This window comes from Wasmannia auropunctata, unplaced genomic scaffold (assembly GCF_000956235.1).
Source record: "Wasmannia auropunctata unplaced genomic scaffold, wasmannia.A_1.0 LD336026.1, whole genome shotgun sequence".
NCBI lineage: Eukaryota > Metazoa > Arthropoda > Insecta > Hymenoptera > Formicidae > Wasmannia > Wasmannia auropunctata.
The window spans coordinates 3,073,616-3,094,272 of record NW_012026864.1 but is presented as its reverse complement, the minus strand read 5'-3'; the positions used below and the strand labels follow the sequence as shown (position 1 = coordinate 3,094,272).

At 41.8% G+C, this 20,657-nt stretch overlaps 1 protein-coding gene across 1 annotated transcript; it reads left to right on the top strand.

Moving 5' to 3' along the window:
* The first annotated feature begins 932 nt into the window (after positions 1–932).
* Positions 933–17,869, top strand: LOC105452874. Its single transcript, XM_011694399.1, has 10 exons — positions 933–972; positions 1,067–1,246; positions 6,142–6,361; positions 11,343–11,426; positions 12,573–12,706; positions 13,017–13,153; positions 13,524–13,678; positions 15,397–15,638; positions 16,020–16,212; positions 16,729–17,869. Exons 1-10 carry the CDS (start codon positions 943–945, stop codon positions 16,920–16,922), a joined length of 1,569 nt encoding a protein of 522 aa, XP_011692701.1. The 5' UTR covers positions 933–942; the 3' UTR covers positions 16,923–17,869.
* The last annotated feature ends 2,788 nt before the right edge of the window (positions 17,870–20,657 follow it).

The following is a 20,657-nucleotide window of genomic DNA, read 5'->3' as shown; positions in this document are numbered from 1 at the left end:
AGGCTCACGGCGATTACACCGAAAAGGTCTATAAACGGCAAGTAAGTGCGGAGGCAAGAAACTCATTTGAGGTTCACGTAGAAGTGGCAAGGGAATGAGGGTGCGTTGGAAGCAACAGCGGCAGCAGCAGAGAGAGAGATGAGTCACATCCTAGATGATGCCGCGATGAGGGGAAAAGAACGTGAAAACCAGAAGACCGCGTTGTTGCGGGTCATCTTCGCGGTGCTCTTTCTTCACCGACCACGTGTAAAGGTGGATTCACATTATCGAGCTAAACGTCGAGCCGAATCTATAAAAGATGAGTTTCGAGCCTGACTTCTGCACAGCTGTTGAACTTTTTCACGAGTTTCGATTCGATAACGTGGACACATGCTCGATCGTGCGATTGAGGTACGACTCGAGATTTAACTCGATAATGTGGATCCACCTTAATATACGATCCGCCTCACGATATTCTCATGTGCGTAATATATATACATATATATATATATATACATATATATATGTATTACGCACATGAGAATATATATATATATCATTAAATCCGAGATTTGTTCGTTTCTTTTCCGTCTAATCGCATTCCTTCCACCGTGATATCCGTCTTGTCCGCTTGACGTTTCACGGAGGCTTCTGCCGTTGCACTGTCGTAATCGCTTTCCTTCGTATAACGGCCTCCGCGTGATCGTCCTTGGTCGCCACGCTAGCGTAAGATTCGAGAGTTACGTTCGTAACTTAACTCTCCAAGTCACATTTCACGAGCAATGCCTTAATACAATGCACTCCGGATTTAAAACGAAAAATTTATTATACACGTCTACGTATTTCGACGGAGGTTTTGCAACGCAATTTTGTAGTTTTGCGTCTTATGTAATATTCTCGAAGGCAACTTTCCACGTCATTTTAATACGAATTACGTATTGTTGCAGATACATCTGTGTCTGGATGCTGACGGCGGTCACGCTAAGGTGTCAGGTAAATATATATCTTGCTTGCAACATCGCGCATAATATACGGCAATCCTCGCAGAGGGCACAGGATCTCATAGGAGACAATTTTCCTTTCGAAGGCGACCGGCCATGAGAACACGGAAGTGGAGGGAAATTCCGAGGATTCTGTCATCGACGACACGACCGAGGATTATTGGGCGGGCAGCGGATCGGGACCCGACGAGGATGAGTCCTCCTCCCCTGCCTCTCACAACGAAACCAGAGAAGCGTTAACTCACGAGGCCAGCGACCACGATGCTGTAAGTCACGCATCGCCAATTTGTTTCGCGTTGCGCACTTACTTATTGAAATTCATGATAGATATTGCACAAGAAGCTTCTCTCCCCGATCTGCCATTTCTTTGTTCCGTTATCTTTATAGAAACATTTATTTATTTTTCCACGCTGCGATTGACTGGTGAAAACGGCAAACGGTATAAGAAAGGCCGGGTAAAGTCAGTTGATATCATTATTAGATTTAAATTGTCCGGAATTATCACATTTCGCGATCAATGTTATAAGATTTCACTACGACCTTAAAAAAAAAACCCTCAACATTATTGCCGATTGAAATAAAAAAAAGTTGCAATTTGTTGGGATAAAAAAAATGTACATTAGCGTCACGTTTTTATTTATTGCATCACCAAGTTATTAAAGCCAGACGTTTCAATAGACAATAAAACCTCTCATCCGGGAGAGTCCTACAGATTTCTGACAATAAATATCGTGGCGTGTGACAACAAAGAGGAAAGTGAGAGAAGTAAGATGAAAGGTGTGCGCGTGCATCTGCCGCGCTGCACCGATCGCGTCCGCGTCCAGTTATATTTAATTGGCAAACGGTTTCCTCGAAAGTGGATTAAAAAAAAAAGGAGAGTCGGACGAGAGCGGAGCGGAAAAAAGGAAGCGTAGGAATGATACTTGCCCATCTGTTCAGTTTTGCGTGATTTCTCAGTTAACGAATGCTCGCGCGCGCGCGCGTACAAGGCCGCGCACGGCGGAGAGCCTCTGGATGCAGGTGTTCTGCATCCGCTATGATATTCAAGAGAGTAAAAAAGGGTAACGCCGACAGTTAACCGCAGCAAAGACGACGCCTCGATCGGTCGCCGCGCCGGCGCGGCATGTCCTCGTTCGAGAGCGGGAAAAATCCCTCCTGAAGATCCACACGGACGGACGCCGGCCGATCGATCGTCTCGCCTCTCCTCGTGTGACTCTCGTCTTCGCCGGTGCGATCGGTATCAGTCTATAAAATCGCGAAAAATCGGCCTTCAACGAAAATCAATTATTGTGCGATCGCGTTTAACTACGTTCCTCCTTTCCCCTTCCTCCCCCCCCCCCCCATCTTCCACATTCCCATGGCGCGTAGGAAATGCCGCAGGCCCTTTCTAAACGAAGGGCAGAAGGTTGCCCGGGATGCATCAGCTCGCGGAGAAGTGCTGCAGAATAAAGGCTATTCCTTTGATTAATCGCTCTTTATCGATGATCTTCGGATTGCCTTTAAACTAGTTTTCGAGCGGAATCGATTTCGATCGCGAAAAAATGTGAACCAGTTTCCAGTAGAATAGAGAGAAAGGGTATATATCGCGGCCACGTCCGTGCGCGACCTTCGTTATATCGCAAATTGCGAGCGGATAGATCGCTTCTTGCGCCGCCGCGTGATTCTCCGCGGGGAAAGGCCGCCCCATTACACGAAAGAGAGAGAGAGAGAGAAAGAGAGAAAGAGCACCAGAAGCGGTTTATTTAGCCTACGAGCGTTCCGTTGCGAAACGGGAGACAAGATCAATTTCATCTGCGTTGCGTATTGCAGCGTGTTTCCGTCCGTTCCGATTGGAGAAGCGAAGACTAATCGCACGGAAGTGCACTGCGTAGCCCAGAGCTGTCTCGACGATTTTAAATCGTCCTGTGAGGCAGACGCTACATCTATGAAAATCATTAGTCAGATAACTATAAAAGTGCCGATTTGACGCAACGTAATAGATTTTCAGTCGCCTCGGATTATTTTTTATCACACGCGTATTTTTTAAAAATGAGTAAAATATTAGTATTAAAAATAAAGATCTATAACATCTGTATAGCGCAAAATTAATATAAAAAAAATTAATTTTTGTTCGGTACATTTTCGTAACTGCACAGAAGAAAATTAATCTTAAACGAAGATGAATATTCTTGTATACATAAGCAAAAATATTAATTTTTATATAGAAGATTTTTAGTCTCAAATTGAGTAACTGCAATACATCAATACAAATTCAAATTAAGACTAAAAAAAACTTCTAAAAAAATTATATAATATTCTTGCTTATATATATGAGAATATTTTTTTTTTCCTGTGTGATAAAATTTTCACATTAACTTCACGCTTAAACAGAATTCGATCTTCTAGCTCTAAGCAACGCTTCAACAAACAACTGAATCTTGGGAGAAGATTCTAAAGAGATAGGTGCATTTATCTAAGTCATCCGAGCGATCTTACTCCGATTTAATGACTTTCGACACTCTAACCGCGCTACCGTTAATCACTGCATGAATGCGCATATCACGATACGACTTGATCAAATAAAGTCCTCGGAAGAAATTAACATTCACTCGAGTAAAAAAAAAAAAAGAAAACAAGAAATCTGCTGACGTCCGTTGACGTCATCTCCCAGTGTGGAGCAAAACGAGAAAACGGTTACTTGGTTCTTTCGAAGAAACGTGAGTTTATATCGCGGATGTCGATGATCATTAAGGAAAATGTTCTTATTATACAGAAGCCGCGGGATTCAATGTCAAATTGCGCGCTGCCTATATCGCCGGATGCGTACAAATGTTAATGCGTACAAATATTACCTCGAATTGCCTAGCCGAGCGAATGCTAATTTTCGAAACAGTTATCGGAAATAGATTTGTGTTAAATTGAAACTAATAAGTTCGTGGAATAGGAGAGCCCACGAAACGGAAGACGTTGTCGTGCGAAGAGCGAGCCTCCGAGACGTAAGATCGAATCGGCGCAGCGCGGCGGCAGCGGCAGCGGCAACGCATTCGACACGAAGGAGCATTTCGTGTTATTGCATTTCCTACGTAGCCCCGGTAGTACAGTTAATACCGTAGTTAAGCATAGCAGGAGCCGAAGGTAATCGGCACTTATCGTCCGTAATGCATTCCGATGAGATACCGCGGAAGATTCAAAGACTGCCGGTCATTTTCCGCGGAACGTACATCAGACACCCGGGCGGCTCTCGCAGCGCACCCGGCTTCTTTGCCAGAGGAACGATCCTCTAACTACTCCACTGGCCCATAAACGCCGTACGCCACTTCGCTCGTCTGGGAGAGGAGGGGAGGCCCCGCTCCGTTTCCCGGCAGCATACTCGTACCCGAGTTCCTGAAATTCCTCAAAAGTGGAATCCGTGAAGAGAGGCAATTTCCCTGCCGATCTATACGCGCGCGCGGTCTTATCCCGGGGTGGCAGCCTATGTCGCGTCGGACCACAGGCGGAACGTCTCTCATCGAGAATAGTGCGAAGAGCGAAAGAACAGGGGGGAGGGGAGGGGGGGTAAGAGAGGCTAGGAGAGGAGATGGAGAATCGGTAAGGATGAGGAGGCGGCCGGAACGGAATGGCGCGGCGGTTTTTTTCGTCACGGCATATGGAAGCTGTTCGCAATTTTTTTTTTTCATCGCCGTTTCGCGTTCACCACTAACCACGTGCCCGTCCTCCCCTTTTCTCCCTTCCCGCCCCGCGGCCGATTCGCCCGAGTAAGTATCTACCTGCCGCGCTCTCGCGCGTCGTGCTCGCTGACAAGCGGCTCAAAGCACAATATCCTCCCTCCCTTCCACCCCTCGGAGCCGCCCCCGCCCCGTCGTCGTCTTATTCGGTCTTCTTGCGCCTGTTCTTGTGCGCGGCACCCGTACGCGGATGGAAGGCCCTCGGGTACTCACGCTCGGACGGGGGAATGAGCTCGTAAAGCGTTAGTCACGCGCTACTCGTGCTGTCCGTTTTTCAGACTTCCTCGTCGGGTTCTCTCCACCGTTTCTCTCCCTTTTCGCCTCCCTGGACTCGCCGCGACCGACGCCGCGCCGCGCCGACACACACACACACACACACACACCCACCCACCGTGCCTCCCCTCTTCCGCGTGTTTCTCCTCTTCGTCGTGGTCTCGACCCCCGGCGCTTTTTCTCGCCCTTTCTCACCGTTCGAGCGGTAGCGATCCGTACAGGCTGGGGGTTAAATCGGATCGTTAACGTAGGAGAGGTCAGGGCTCCCGGCTCGACAGGAGTAGTTTTGCATAGCCGTATCGCGCGAGGCCGGTGTGTATATACGCCGAGAGAATATTTCGCCAGAATCCCGCTTCCCAACCGCAATGCGCGGGCTAACGGCTTTGAACCTGCAAATCACTACCTACGACTCGTTAGCGGATTCCTCGTGTTCATTTGCCGAGCTTTCCCGTATGAATATCATTAGTATAGGAATCAGGAATTTGGCGCGGGCGGTCGCTTATTATGATTATTAGTGTCCACGATCAAGTCTGCTCCGCTTGAACTGTTTCTCTTGATAATAATGTAATTATGCGAAATATGTGGTAATGCTTATACGTTACGCTAGCATTGATTCAGATATCGATTATCGATATATTTTTGCGAGATTGCGATAGCTCTGAGAAACAGTAATTGAGCGTAAACATTACGTGCAATAATTTTATTTAATTAGGCACACATATAATAACAAAAATTTTTTGCCTAATAAAATTCTTGTAAGCTCTTCTCTCTCTGAAAATAATTCCTGTTGGACGTGATCTGAAAATAATTTTGTTGGAAAGTTAAAAATGCTTATCATTATTAACTTTACGAAATTATTTTGATATTCTAGCAATCAGTTTGGCTTTCCAACAAAATTATTTTGATTGTCCAACAAAAATTATTTTCAGATCTGCATTCAGCAAAATCGTTCTTTCCGTGTACGTTTTATTAAGTTGACAAATTGCTTCTATAAGGATCAATTAACACTATTCACTGTCCACTGAGATCTAGTTGTATTTTAATTAATTATTAATTATTAAATAATTGAAAATATATTAATTATCAAAGAAATATTAGATCATGATATAAGTTGCTCAAATAACAATTCTCTATATATTGTATTAAAATTGTATTCATAAACAATGCTTCTATTATCTTCGAAGGTCGTGTACGTTGGCGATGGCGCCGGTTACGTGCCAGTTCCCTCGTTGAAGACTCGACCGTTGAATCCGAATCTTCAGGCTCTTCAAACTCTTCAAGGCTTGCAGGCCCTCTCCGGAAACGGAGGTACAGGCGCAGTCGGCGACGATGACTGGAGGAGACATCCAGAAACCTGGGACCGCGAGCACCGAAGATACAGGCCCAACACGACGAGAGTGCAACGTGAGTACGAAGGCAGCGTACTTTTATTCTTCTTTGCTGAATTCCATCATTATCGTGTAGATAGATTTGATGATAATATTAAAATAAACGGTTTCTCGGTAAGTGCCGTAATTAGCAAGTCCCGACAGTCTGCAGCTTGAGCGTTTTCGGTGAGGTAAATTAAATATAAATCAAGTGTGGGTACACCCTGTATAAGGCAATTACTCGTCAGCCCGCACAATCTCCCGAGCTAATAGAAATTTCCTGGTTTGTAAGTAGCCGTAATGGCGGCTCGCATCAAGACGCTAATTCAGCGGAAATACGTTACGAAGGGGTATTGATTATGTCGATCCGAGAGAGCCAACAGAAAATCTCTATTTGGTCGATAATGGATTATATCGACTCAATTTAGCTTGTGATTACGTTATTGCGTCCGCGCGTGAGATAGAAAGAGAGACAGTGGGGAGGGGGGAGGGAACACGTATTTGGATCAAGAGGACGTTCGAATGATGGGACTGACGCGCGTTATATCGGGGCGTAAACGGGCGCGCGATCCGCTATTTCCCGTCCGAATAAAAGCGCCGACAAAAAGCGTCTACGGTATCGGTCTGGTGGGTCAGTGTGCCTCCGGAGGAAGGAGCGGCGGCTTCTCGTCGTCGCTTTAGCATGTCGATCCGTTATTTTTGTCCATTGTCCGGCCGAGAGAGAAGAAGGCCCGAGATAGGCCCGGCGCGAGGATGGCGCGAGTTGTAAGGACAAAAGTACTTCCCTCCGGTGTCTCGGTCGATTGAACTTGGAAGAATTGCCGTGGCGCGCCGCGCGAACGTATCCGCGTCCATCCTCGAGAGTCCCCCGAGAGTGCCTGTAGCGCGCCCGGGAATTCAGAGAGTGCGATGGCGAGTGGCTACCGTTAGAGAGGAGGCAATTAAAACGGTGTCGGAAAGTCGTACGACGCTCCTGACATCGAGGGTACAGGAGGAGGAGGCAGAGATAGTACACCACCTCGCGCTCTTTGCCGGCGTACCTACACCTCCTCCTCCGACGGCATCTGCAATCGTCGTCGCATCGTCGTCATCGAGGCCCCGAGGACCGTCATCATCGTCCCGCGCGATCATCATTATCCGGCATCTGGATCCGCCGCGATTGCCTCGTGGAAACTCGAGCACACGGTACACACCGGTGCACGGTGTATCTCGTCGGCGCGTCGTATATATGTTATAGCGCCGAGTAATCGACGACAGCTCGTTTCTGGGCATCGCTTTTTCTCCCCGAAGAAAATTGCGACGCCGCGTCGCAATGAAAATGATGTTTATGAGCGGCCGTTACGTTAATTTTTTTTTCCCCCTGATCTTCTCGTGCCGGCGCGTACGATGACGTGAAGCTATGTCGTCGAGTCCGCGGGAATTCTTTGAATGATTTAATGTTATCTCGAATTCATGGCGGTGTAATATACGAGCGGGATCCTCCCCGAGCTGCAGTTTATTATTAAACTCTGATGCGTTTTCTTTTCGCGCAATCCTCTCTTAGAGCGATCGATTTTCCGTTTAATTTGCGCTGTAAACGCCGTTGAATCGTATTTGCAGAAATAGAACAAATTTACAACGATCAACAACTTTAACGCGCGACGCAGTTATCTGCCTCTGAAGTGACTTTGCTGAATGAATTTTCCATCCTGTTCGAGTAAAACCGGTCTCCCCGCGACAGCGAAGGCTCAATCAACGATGTCTCGCTAAAAACTCGTAATCGGCCGATGCCTCAGTTTTAATCTCGGCGTAGCGGGTGCGCGGCGGTAATTAATGCCAGTGGAACAAGACACTAATAGCGCCCGACGACGCCGGTGTCCCGTTATGAAAGAATAATAGACAATGCGAAAACAAAATTAATAATTTCCTACCGCGTGCGTATAATATCCTATGGCGCGCGTATGTGTTACGCTCATCCGCCGCATACGCGATTTTTCTGGAGCCTCTCTGGAAGTTTATTGTGAATGCCTGAACGCACTTCACTGTATATATATATTCGTGCATATGGCGAGTAATCAACGTAAGCCAGGCATCATCGCCCGGTACTCCCGGAGAAAATTACAGCGTGTTTCGTGATAATGTAAATAAATAATATTTACGGGATGGGAATCGCATATACGCCGCTATCAAAGCCTCCCAAAGCGAGCCCTTTTAATTGCGCTTTGCGGAAAATTACGACCGTACTTGGAAACCGCGCTGCGAGAAAAGTGCGCTTAACGACGCGCGTCGTTTCCCTCGTCGGCCAGGCCCGTTCGACCGGAACGTAGCGTCTATTACACCACATTTTGCATTTTTGTCGTTTGCAATTAATCGTTTTATGTTTCTTAACTAAATCATTATACGGCAATTTGCTTCACCGATACCCTATTATTCATGTGGGATGAAGATATATACGATCATCTATTATTCATGAACTTCATACAGAATCAATATTAGAATCGTAAAATTATAATTCTCGAAATTACTATTACGTAAGTTTATGAACGAGGCGTTGCAGGCTTCTCGCTTCTTTTTCCATTGCAAGACAATGGTTTCGTCTTTAGCGCAGGTATCGAAAAGGATTGAGTTATAAGCGACTCACATAAATCTATTTCACTCTGCATGCATTCTGATAAATCATTCTACGTGTGATTTGCGAAAAATCGAGACAATCAACCAGATACAATTTTTGATAAGACCGACCGTGTACCGAGCCTCCTCCGAGCGCGGCGGGACGATCGATGATCGCACTGCTACGGTAAATTTCCTAAAACATTTGGATGAGGCTGCCATTGGCAATGACGAATGTTACGCCCGACCTATGAAGCCCGCTCGGTTCAATGAAGTCGTAAAGTCGAGCCGCTCGTTCTCTGCGGGAACTTGAGGCCACCCGCGGTATCGTCAATTACGCGAAAGAGAGCCCATTAGGTTTAATGTATCCTCCTCGGCATCCCGCTCGATTCTCATACGTCCTCGGGGTTCGCAGTCCATTCTGCTACCTCGTTCCCTTTTACTTCTCCCACGCGGTTTTCTGCCGCGTGCGCGCGCGCTCCTTGGAAGAAGCTGATTTTTCGGCCGATTTCGATTCGGATCGAATAAGTAATAGTGCCAAGCGTCAAAAGTTGAATCCAACGTGTGCTGAAAAACGGCACCGGAGGGGAACCTTAAAGGAACCCGACTATATCCACCGCGGTCTCTCCGTGACCGCTCTCGGCACGTTGGAGCAAATATCAGCGTTGCTCAACTCTTCCCATTGTCTGCCCACTGACAGAGTTTTGCCGGACGATGAACACAAAGCACGCGGTATCCGCAATTCTAATACGCGCGTATACGTGCAGCGTATATACGTACGTACGTGCGGCCGCTCGAAAATGCGCTCGGCACACTCGCGACCGACGGCGCGATGCGTAGGACGAGGGTGAAACGGAACGGTTGTATCATCGGCATGCGCCTCCGGTGTAACTATCTTCCCATCACTACTTATCCTTTTATTATTTTTCCACGAGTCTGTGACAACGACTGTCAGTCTTTCTCTCATCTCTTCCGTTTGTTCCATTCTAAGCAAATCGAGATTGATCTATTAATTTTTAATCACTAAATATTAACGTCTTTTAGCAACTGTTTTTTAAATTAAAAATATATTTTAAATTAAAAATATAAAAATTTTATAGACTCTTTTATGAACTATTTTTATAATTTATAAACAATTTTTTTTATAAACACATTTTTTTTGCTTTAAAGAAAAATTGCGTCGGAATTAATTTAAATCAAAGTAATTTTGCGGTCTTATTCCGAGAAATATAGAAATGATTATACCCTTATATGATATCCAATGATGACATCCAATTAAATATAGCATTCGTCGTGCTCAAGGTATCATGCGAGGATGCCGTGCCGTCCTACGATGACGGTGTGCGTGGGATGAGCGTGGGTCACGAAACGAAAAGGTTGTATCATCGGCGGACACCTCGAGTGTAACTATCTTCATCCTCCATCAATCTCCATTCCGCTTTGCGGTTACGTTGCTACAGTGGAAACGGCTCCTTACCACGAAGAGCGCCTATACGGGACCCCCAACTTACTTTCACTCGTCATCGACGACCGGTTTTCCGCTCGCTCCTATCCGCGAATCTGCGATTTTCCGCGCCCGGTTTCTACACGCGAGTGACGACAGGCACTCTCGGCAAAACGTATAAACGCCCACACAATGACCGATCGGCACGTTTCGATCTTCTACGATTGATCCTCCCGTTTCAATACGAATCCGCGTTTTCGAAGTGACGATTACCGGGCTCGATATGGTAACGCTATATTTGCGCTAGTCCCGAGAGCCCTTCTTGACCGAGAAAGCTTTCTTTTTGCAAAAGAGAATCGCCGATTGTGTGTTTCCTTAAATAGAATCGATCCTTGGCTACATCATTTTCCGTGGAATGCCGTGAAGATTGCCATCGATTGATAACACACAATACATTGAAATACTTTCAAAAAATTCTTTTTAAATAATATAAGTATTTAAATAATTTGTTTAAATTACTTACATTACATTACTTATATTATATTTGAAAAATTCTGTCTTATATGTATATAATTAGTAAATATTTGTTTTCAATGATTGCTTAATTTACTATCTGAAATTTAATTCTTAATAAATGTATGTCGAACGACATATCGGTTGTAGGCATGACACATCGTTTTTCTTCGTACATATACTCGTATATACAGTTTTCCATTTCTCTTTCGACATCGGAGATTCCACCTAGACCTTCTTAGTTTCGCAAATACAAGAAAATGTAGACAGAGAGTTATCGTGCTGATGAATCAACATATAATTATACGTATAACGAAATATAAAATAGCGGAATGTAGATTTAATCGCGAAAAATGCCGGTTGGAGAAAACAAGTGTGTAAATAAGAAAAAATTTATACAACTCTTTTAATCGATGTATTTAATCGACACATTTAATCGACGGATAATTACTAATCACACCTTATATTTTAGATATCGAGGCGGAATGTCAAGACGACTACATGAAAATCAGGATCGGATTCAACGGATCCTTCACCGGCCTCTTGTATTCAGCAGGTAAAATTAATGGCGCGATAATGGTTTATTAATGAACAATTATTTCCATTATCGTATCCATTTATTCAAACATATTTTTTTTTATTAAATACTATTACATTTTTGCGATGTTAATGACATATACAAGTAGCCAAACAATAATGTTGAAGCTAGAAGTTGAGCGACGCTTACGTTTGGCACAAGATTTATGTAAATATCGCGACGCGAATCATACAAATGGCGCGGTGTCGAAAAAGTGACGGAATGACTGGGGAGTTTTGCGCTACACTCTCCATTACGGTCAGGAGGTTCGACATAATACTGCAATCTAAAATATGTGGCTGCATAACTGGCCGCATCGCTGGCATCCGCAATTACCTCGGCAGACAGTGAGACGAGTATACGTCCGCGCTAACGAGGTAATGGCGGAAATTATCGTAAAGCGATCGGCGGTCGTCCACAACGGCCGCGCCAGAATTTTTCTTACGCCGTCATAAGTCCATCTGTCCGTTCTAGTAAGATACTTCCGTTATTTCGAAAGAAGAGCATATCGCGGCCGTGCCTTCTGGCGGTGGACACCTATGCAACAAAAACATGGCATCACCGTCATCACCGAAGTGATTTCTTCACAAATCATTTCGACGGGGAAGATGACCTCTTCTCGAACCTCCTCGCACCTGTTCGATTCTGGCCAATCCGCGAGTCGATCTCTCGTTGATCGATAACGAGTCCGTTAATCAACATTTCAATAATGAGCCGAGCGCCTTTGTGGCTCCAACGCGGATGTAGTAGCTTCGCGAAACACTGAAGGCCTCCCTCAGTGATTGAATCTAACAGGACGACTGAAGAAAAAAAAAAAGGCAGATTACCTTAATCCCCGACTTCCTAACACACCGGCGCTAACGAGTATAGGTAGTACCTCGCGTTTCCTCACTTACGCTTTGACCGCCCATTTGCTCGCAATGAAAACTCGCACCACCACAGCGTGGTCCGCCTGTTCTTCGCGCAACGCGCGCGCTCGCGTGTAAGATCGAAGAAACGCCCGCGAGGTAGATTGTTTGATAGACGAGATATCGGTTGATATTCGATGTCGATGGCGATACCGGCCTGTATCACAGGCCGGCCGAGCCGTTCCGGATGAACAAGAATAATCGCTTTTAATTGCAGGCTACTCGTACGATCCCGATTGCATGTACGTTAATGGGACGGGCCGCGACTACTACGAGTTCTACATTCAGCTGAATCGGTGCGGCACCCTCGGCGAGAACACTCATCATCAGGACAGCAGGAAGAATCCGACGGTACGTAAAATAGACGAGCGCGAAGAGAAGCGTCGCGCCCGGTATGACGGATCGTTATATACTTTAGCGTGCACCGCGGCGCCGGTCGACAAGGAATAATAATGATTAACCGCGCCGGGGAAAAATGAGAGAGCACACGGCGCGGCGGCGGCGGCGGCACTTATTTTTGATCTCGATAATTAGAGAAGATTAGATGTCACATCGTAGACACCGCGCGGGAACGTAGACACCGCTATTATATGATGGCTGGCTTCTTCGTGAGAAATAAGACTCGACGACGTATCGCTCGCAATCTTAATTGTCTTTCCAGAAAAATCTCATGTGGAACACGGTCACGGTGCAGTACAATCCATTGATAGAGGAGGAATTCGACGAACACTTCAAGGTGACGTGCGAGTACGGCTACGACTTTTGGAAGACGGTGACGTTCCCCTTCCTCGACGTCGAGTGAGTCCTGTTTTTTTTTTTCAATACTTCTCTCGAAATAAAGTGTCGAGATAATGGCTATATCGGAACGCGTCGAGATGGACGCTTCGAGCGTGTACAGAAACAGTACAGGAGGGGTCATATCGATCAGTGGTCTCTCGTAGTCGTTTTCATAATGCACGCGAGAGGCGAACATGACGTGATCCATCGTCAGGAAACCTCCGATTACGCGAACCCCGCGATGGAACGTTTCGCGCGAGGCGTTTACGTAATATCTACGATAATGTCTAACATCTGTGCTATCCTGCATGGCGCGAAGTAGGCCGTACTGTGCTCGCGAAGCTAACGGATACGCATTCTTCCTGCCTCTTACGCACCCACCTTCTTCCAGGGTCGCCACGGGAAATCCCGTAGTCTTCACCCTCCAGCCTCCGGAGTGCTACATGGAAATCAGATACGGTTACGGGACCACTGGAACTAGAGTGGCTGGACCAGTTCGCGTCGGCGATCCCCTGACTCTCATTATCTACATGCGCAGCAAATACGGTAAGCACTCATACGCACCAGCATTAACTGCATCTTCGCCACGTAAATCGTCTGCAGAACACATAATGGATTCGACCTACTACCCGCTCGCAACACTTGACATAGACAATAAACAAGACAATAGAGAGAGAAAAATAAAAAAATTATTAGCGTTAAATAACTAATAAACAACTAATGGTTCAATGGCCTATTAAAATCTTATTATACATAAATCAATTAAATTCACACATATCACTGTTTTTACGATAAATTGATTTTATTATTTTCTTAGAAACGTGCTTGAGAATTTAACTAATGTAAGTCTAATCTAAAAAAAATTTTTGTTTATCTCAAACATAATTACAAAAATAGCGGACTGTCTATGTTATGTTTTCAGAAATGAATCTCCAAGACAAAGAGTCTGTAATAATAGTAATAAACGAAATAATAACGTAATAAATTGAAACAAAGAATGAATGTTCCTGGAAACCATTTACAACATGCGTTTTCGTGTATCTCTTTTCTTACTCAACGCCCAGCCTAATCACACGACGTCCGATTCCGCCGAGCTATCATTCGACAGCGATAACGGTATAAGATGAACAGCAAAAGACTTTGTCAGTCGGCTAGTCAGTCCGAGCTCGGTAATTTGCGAAAGATGCGGAAATGCTGGTGAGGAGATATGAAAATGTGTGGTGCTTCGACGTAACGACAGATGTCTGTGCTTTAACGAGTCAGCTTCTGTATTTACGTCTACATCACTTATGTCACGCGAAATCTATGTCAGAAGGTAGAGGACGTCATATCTTATTCCCATCTTGCCGCCTTTGACTAATTGGTTTCGTTATTGTGATGATATTTCATGTGAGAGCTAATCATCGCTTCTTACCTAATTATACAATAAATCTCTAAGAACAGTTCTCTCTGAATCTGATTTATCCGCGTTCTTAAAATCGCAATCTCTTCTCAAATCTACCGCAATTTGAATCATTATGTTTTGTAGACAGTTGGAAAATTTGTGTTATAAATTTAATATATTTTATGTGTCCCAAACTTAAATTTTTGTGTTAATTCAATATAAAATGAATATGTTAAAAGTAACATAAATTTTATGTAAAGAAATTAACAAAAAAATGTTACACTAACACAATTTGTAAGCAAACTGTAGAAGCATTTTTTCAGTAAAATTAACATTTATGTTAAATTAATACATGTTTTATTTATGTTAAAATTTATGTTTAACATTATGTTTACGTAAAACATTATTTTTATGTTATTCGTTCACTTATTCATGAATTGTGTTATTTTGACACAAGAAATGTTAAACATTGATTTACTCTCTAAATTTTCTAGAGTGAATCTCACTCCAAAAGAGTGAAATCTCACTCCAAAAGAGCGAAAATACTGTCACTCGGCCACTTGAGTGGCAGTATTTTCACTCTTTAAGTCTTTAGAGTGAAATTTTACTCCAAAAAATTTAGAGAGTAATACAAAATATTTAAATATCATAATCATATTATGTTTAATTAAATGAATATGTTAAATAATAATTAACATTGAATATGTTAAAAAGTCAGCACAAAATTTTGACAAAAACTTGAGTGGATCGTTTCTGACAAAAATATTTTTTGCTGTGTATTATAACTTATTAGTCAAAATTTTATCGTTTTCATAGATGTATGGATAGATTTGATGATTTTCGAATACATGTGAATATTTTTTATCGATTTTCTTTGTAGATGGTTTTGATATCGTCGTAAACGACTGTTACGCTCATAATGGCGGGAATAAAAGGATTCAGTTAATCGATCAATACGGATGTCCGGTGGATGACAAACTGATCAGTCGATTTCGTGGTTCCTGGTCGGAGAGCGGCCTGTTCGAGACGCAGGTCTTCGCGTACATGAAGACCTTCAGGTTTACGGGATCGCCGGCTCTGTATATCGAATGCGACGTTCGCATGTGCCACGGAAGATGTCCGGTAACTAGATATTTCCTAGTGCATTATCAATCGATTTTATCCCATTCTTAATCTATTTAAGTATCACACTCATTGATTTAATTAATATTCTAAAATTATTTGCTTTTAAAATATTTTTAATCATTAACTAAATTTTTATCATAGGTATATAAATTTAATATTTTTTTATGTTTATGCTGTATTCAACTCTTTGGATTTATATTCTATACTTCTCACATATTTATAAAAAATGTACACATGATTGAATATTTTAATTTTTGTATGATACTTTTATGCAATGACATTTAGCACTTTTTGGCATTTTTACTATTCGTGCTCGTAAAATCGTATGTTCCAGTTTCATAGATAATTTTAATTTAAACTTGATTCACCCTATTTCAGAGTCAACCTTGCCACTGGAGAAATGCGAAGAATGTGGTGAAGCGATCGGTACCGGAAATCGATGAGCTGTCGACGCCGGCAACTGGTTTGTCAGAATCTCGTCCAGTGAATCTCTTCCAGTCTCTTCGCGTTCTTCAGGAAGGCGAGGCGGACACGGAACTGTTCCAGAATTCCACCAGCCTCTCTCGCACCGGTAAAGCAGATATATATACATATAGAACTTTTTACTGTTAGAACAATTACATGTCAAGCTGTGCGTTTATCATAACTTCATTCAGTGAGAGATGCTCCAGTTTTTCATAGTTTTGTTTATTATATAAGTTGCGTTATGGCGGGCACCGATTTCAAATGAACAAAGCTTGCAAATATAAAATTCTGTAAATCCTACAATTAACTTTTGTAAAATTTCAACGAAATGCTTCAATAAAAATAAGTAAAAAATAATTAATTCATTTCAATAATTATAAAAAAAATTGGAGCGTAATTTTTCTGTCTCTCGCAAAAAGAAATTTAAAAGCTTATGTAAGTAACTAGCCAGAAATAATTGGTCAATCGACGTCGATGAACCAATACCATTGACATCGATTCGATTAAATTATTTTTAACGAGAGAAAATGTTTAACGTGTATACGTATATATATTTAAGGCATTATAATTATTACAATTTCACCCTTTTTGAATTTATATTTGTTTTTTTTTTTTTACGTAGGATTTAGCGAGCCGACCGACAGAGTATGTTTGAGATCTACGGTGGCCAGTACAGTAGTGGGACTCGGCTGTGGTTTCTTCTGTATCATGGCCGGTACGATACTAGCCATGTGTTCGCGAATGCGACGGCAAGCGCGAGAAAAATTATTGTCGGACAGTATAAGCTACATGACGCACAAAGGCCGGATCAACTAGGGCTAACATTTCTAGCATGCGGAGGTCTATTTCTTCTCGCTTCATCCCCATCAGTTGCGATGTCCTCGCATCGTTCGCATGGAGCTGGGCTAAGGACTGGCTCCGCCGGTAATATAAGAATGCGTCGATAAGATAGAAAATGGTCGATATAAATGACTGAACTTTGCGCTATAACTGATAAGTCGACATTGGCTGATAAAGATGCAACGCGCGGTAATAAATTTTTTCTTTCTTTTTTTTTTATATAAATCGAAAGAAAATCAGATTTGTAAACGATTTTAGAAAAACATTGTTGCGTACTCTACTCGTCTCTCTATTAACTTCTTAAGATAAGCATGGGATTGACACAATGCGAAGTGCCTTACGTATTTTGATAGTCGTTGATAATTCAGGCTCCCATGGATATAATAGGTCTCATCGATCCTCTGTGTGCAAACGCTTTTTTTTTACATATAAATAATATTCGCTGCTATACTCTCGCTTCTCTTACTTAACGAAGTGTTAATCGATACTCATTCGTCAATTGATGTATATGTCGCGAGTGAGGTATCCGTAGCGAATTATCGCTCATCGATAACTAGAGGTAGAAGTCGTCGATATTGCCACGATCTCGGTGCCGAATGTGCGATCAGCAGATCGAAGACATCGATCTTCACTTCGGCGATCGGTAATTTAACACAGTTTACTTGCGATCCGACATGATGTCTTCTTTTTTTTTTTATTGCTTACTTCGATCTCGCATACGGCACATTTAGAGATCAAAACAAACACGTAACGTCAGTAACGACGCTTAATTGCCGTTGATAAGATTCAGTACTTATATGTGTCTTTATCTGTGACATTACTCGCCATATTCAGGAACGTGAAAACAATTTTAGCGATTCAGTTTACTCAATAAAACGATTCATACGTAAAATAAATTAATAGAAAGAACATTTAATATTTAACTTAAAAATATCAAACGAAACAGATAAATAAATCTAAAAAATAATTTAAATCTAAATAAAGTATTACACAGAATTATACAAATTTTATGAAATAAAAGGAATAATTTTTTTTTTATTAATGCAGATATGTGATATATGATTTGTTTCTGAAGATATTCACACGAACAAAATATGTATAAAGTAAAAATTTACATCCTGCAATCTTTTTTATATGTTGAATTAACATATAATTAAAATACGTACTCGTATCGTTTTTTGTATAATATTAAAAACGTAAAAGACAAAGCCATCTCATAATTCTAAGAAATAAAAAACTTCATTATATTTTCCAACAAAAAAACCGTGCACAGAAATTGAATTTCATTATTAATTTGGCGGCCTAATCTCATTGTTCCTGAATGTTCGTGAATAATGTGTTATAAGGTTTAACTGAATATCCATTATATAACAAACGAATATGCCTAGGTTTATATACTTATATATACATATAGCATCAAAGGTGCGAACCCTATACTGTAATAGGAGAAAAAAGAATGGAACGGACATATAAAAATTACACGGAATCGCATCGGGTGTACGGCCAGCGAGGATTAAATAATATTTTACGAGACCGCCCCGCCAAAGAGTCGCGTAGCTCAGTTCTCGTCTTAATATTTATTCAGAAAATTTGCCGAACCTCGCGCGATTTTTCGCCACCGTGTGTGAAATATTAATTTCCCCTCCTGGTCGTTCCCCTCTTTACGCGTTTCGTATAATTTAACAATACAGCATCTCTTCGATTCTCATTGCTCCACATTGATCCCACAAATCCCCGTGCCTCTGCCCCACCCCCCTCCCTCACCCCCTCCGTCCATCGAGCATCAAGCTAAGTATCAGGACTCAACTGCGCTCGATTAATTATCTGTAAATATAGTGTTGTATCATGACTCATAATATTTATGATTAAGCTCGAGTGTATCAAGGTTTCCAATAAATAATAGAAGAAGATTGCGTTCTGACGTGTCTTATCTGACGTTCGTACCTCGTATAAATACAATGTTAGCCTCTCTTACTGTAGTGGGAATAATTTATGTTTTTAATGAATAAGTTAAAAGCGATCTTATCTTAATCCCATCTTAACTAACGTCTTAAAAAAAAATCTAAAGAATTTAATCTGAAATTATATTATTTTATATATTTTTTGTATAATCTTAAAGCAACTGTCTTTTAATCAGAGGTCTATTTATGTTTTTTCATAAACTTTTGGTTTTATTTTTCTGGGGTTATTTTATATTTTAATTTACATGCGCGTTTTGTAATTTATATTCTACTATCTAATAATAACTCTTAATTGATTTTTAAAAGATGTCACTTTGTTTAATTATAAAAATTATATGTATAATTATATATGTATAATATACATAAATAATGACATATAATATTTATATTTATTTTATTTAGATTTATATTTGTGAATGTACACGTGCTATTTTATATGACACACGTGTGATCGCTCGCGAAGGGATCTAGAAACCGGCGTGACGAAAGCCGGAGATCTACCTGGCTGATCTTGAAAAATTTCAGATGTTTCGGGGCATAATGGTCACGGAACGGAACAAATCGTGTTTCCCAAACAGCGCATTCGTCTTACGAGATGGATCCAAAAACGTCGGTCAATCGCCGCCATAAATGTGGGGTATCCCATTTGATGAAAAGTGAAAACTCCACACAATATCTCATCCGCAAGACGAACCGTGACCGTCATTTATCGTTCGATCCCATGATAACGGAAGAAAAACGCGCTAATCGAACGGCCGGTTCTCGATTCGTCCGACATGAGAAGAACATTATTCGAAGACAGCCTTCGTTTTAAATATTTATAACATACAAGATGAAGTGATGGACGGGATGAATCTTAACGAGTGAATTTAGGTGGCACTATTTGTACAGATTTGAAAGCTATTGGTTGATAAAAAAAGACTAAGCATTGTAACATTTTATATATTAATTACAATGAATGAAAAAGTGTCGATATGCATTCTACATTAAAATATAAAATAATATATGAATAATTTTCTTGTTATAACGTTTTATTAATTGAAGGCTAATATTATTGCCTATAATTTTTTTTTATAATGATATTTTTTTGATTACGTAAGTTGAAATAATCTTTGATAAAAAGTCTGATTTGACGTTATATTTTAAAAAAGAGAGGAAAAATATCACGCGTTATTGCAGAGCGATTATCTGTTTGAGATCTAATTGACAATGTGTGAACACTGTACATCAATCAACTCTCAAATTGTCACCAAATTCTTTCCGCAAAAAAGAGGCGTTACCAGCCATGGACCTTATTGTGCAGCAAAAGGGCAATCAGCCGCAGTAACGAACTGTCTCGCCCGCCTACCATGCGGTAATTAATCAAGCCACAATAAATTAATTGCCGCTCCGGCAAGAATTAATTGCCATCCCGACAATAATTATGGCTAACGCAGAAATAATTATCGTGCACCCCGGCAGAGCGTTGATCCTCGTCCAACGATAATCCGCGCTCGTAATTCGATACATACGTATATCACGATCGATCGTTCCCTGTGCACGCGCGACCCCTTGTAAAACCAATTTAATTTCAATAAAATAACCTTTTTAAATGTGAAATCACCTCGAGACTTCCGTAATAATGTTCAGACAAAATTATTCTGCAAAAGGAAGGGAAAAAACATTCCAACTATGTATGTAGGTTCTCTATAATAGCCCTCAATATAAAATACAACAGTCATTAATTATCATTTTAGTAAATTAAAAAAGT

What these genes read in the sequence shown, in the direction of transcription:
- LOC105452874 (XM_011694399.1), top strand. Translation starts at nt 943, where the DNA reads ATGCTGACGGCGGTCACGCTAAGGTGTCAG. An exon ending in CGGCCTCTTGTATTCAGCAG is followed by an intron (nt 11,427 to 12,572) that starts GTAAAATTAATG and finishes TTTTAATTGCAG; the next exon opens with GCTACTCGTACGATCCCGAT. An exon ending in TGTGCCACGGAAGATGTCCG is followed by an intron (nt 15,639 to 16,019) that starts GTAACTAGATAT and finishes ACCCTATTTCAG; the next exon opens with AGTCAACCTTGCCACTGGAG.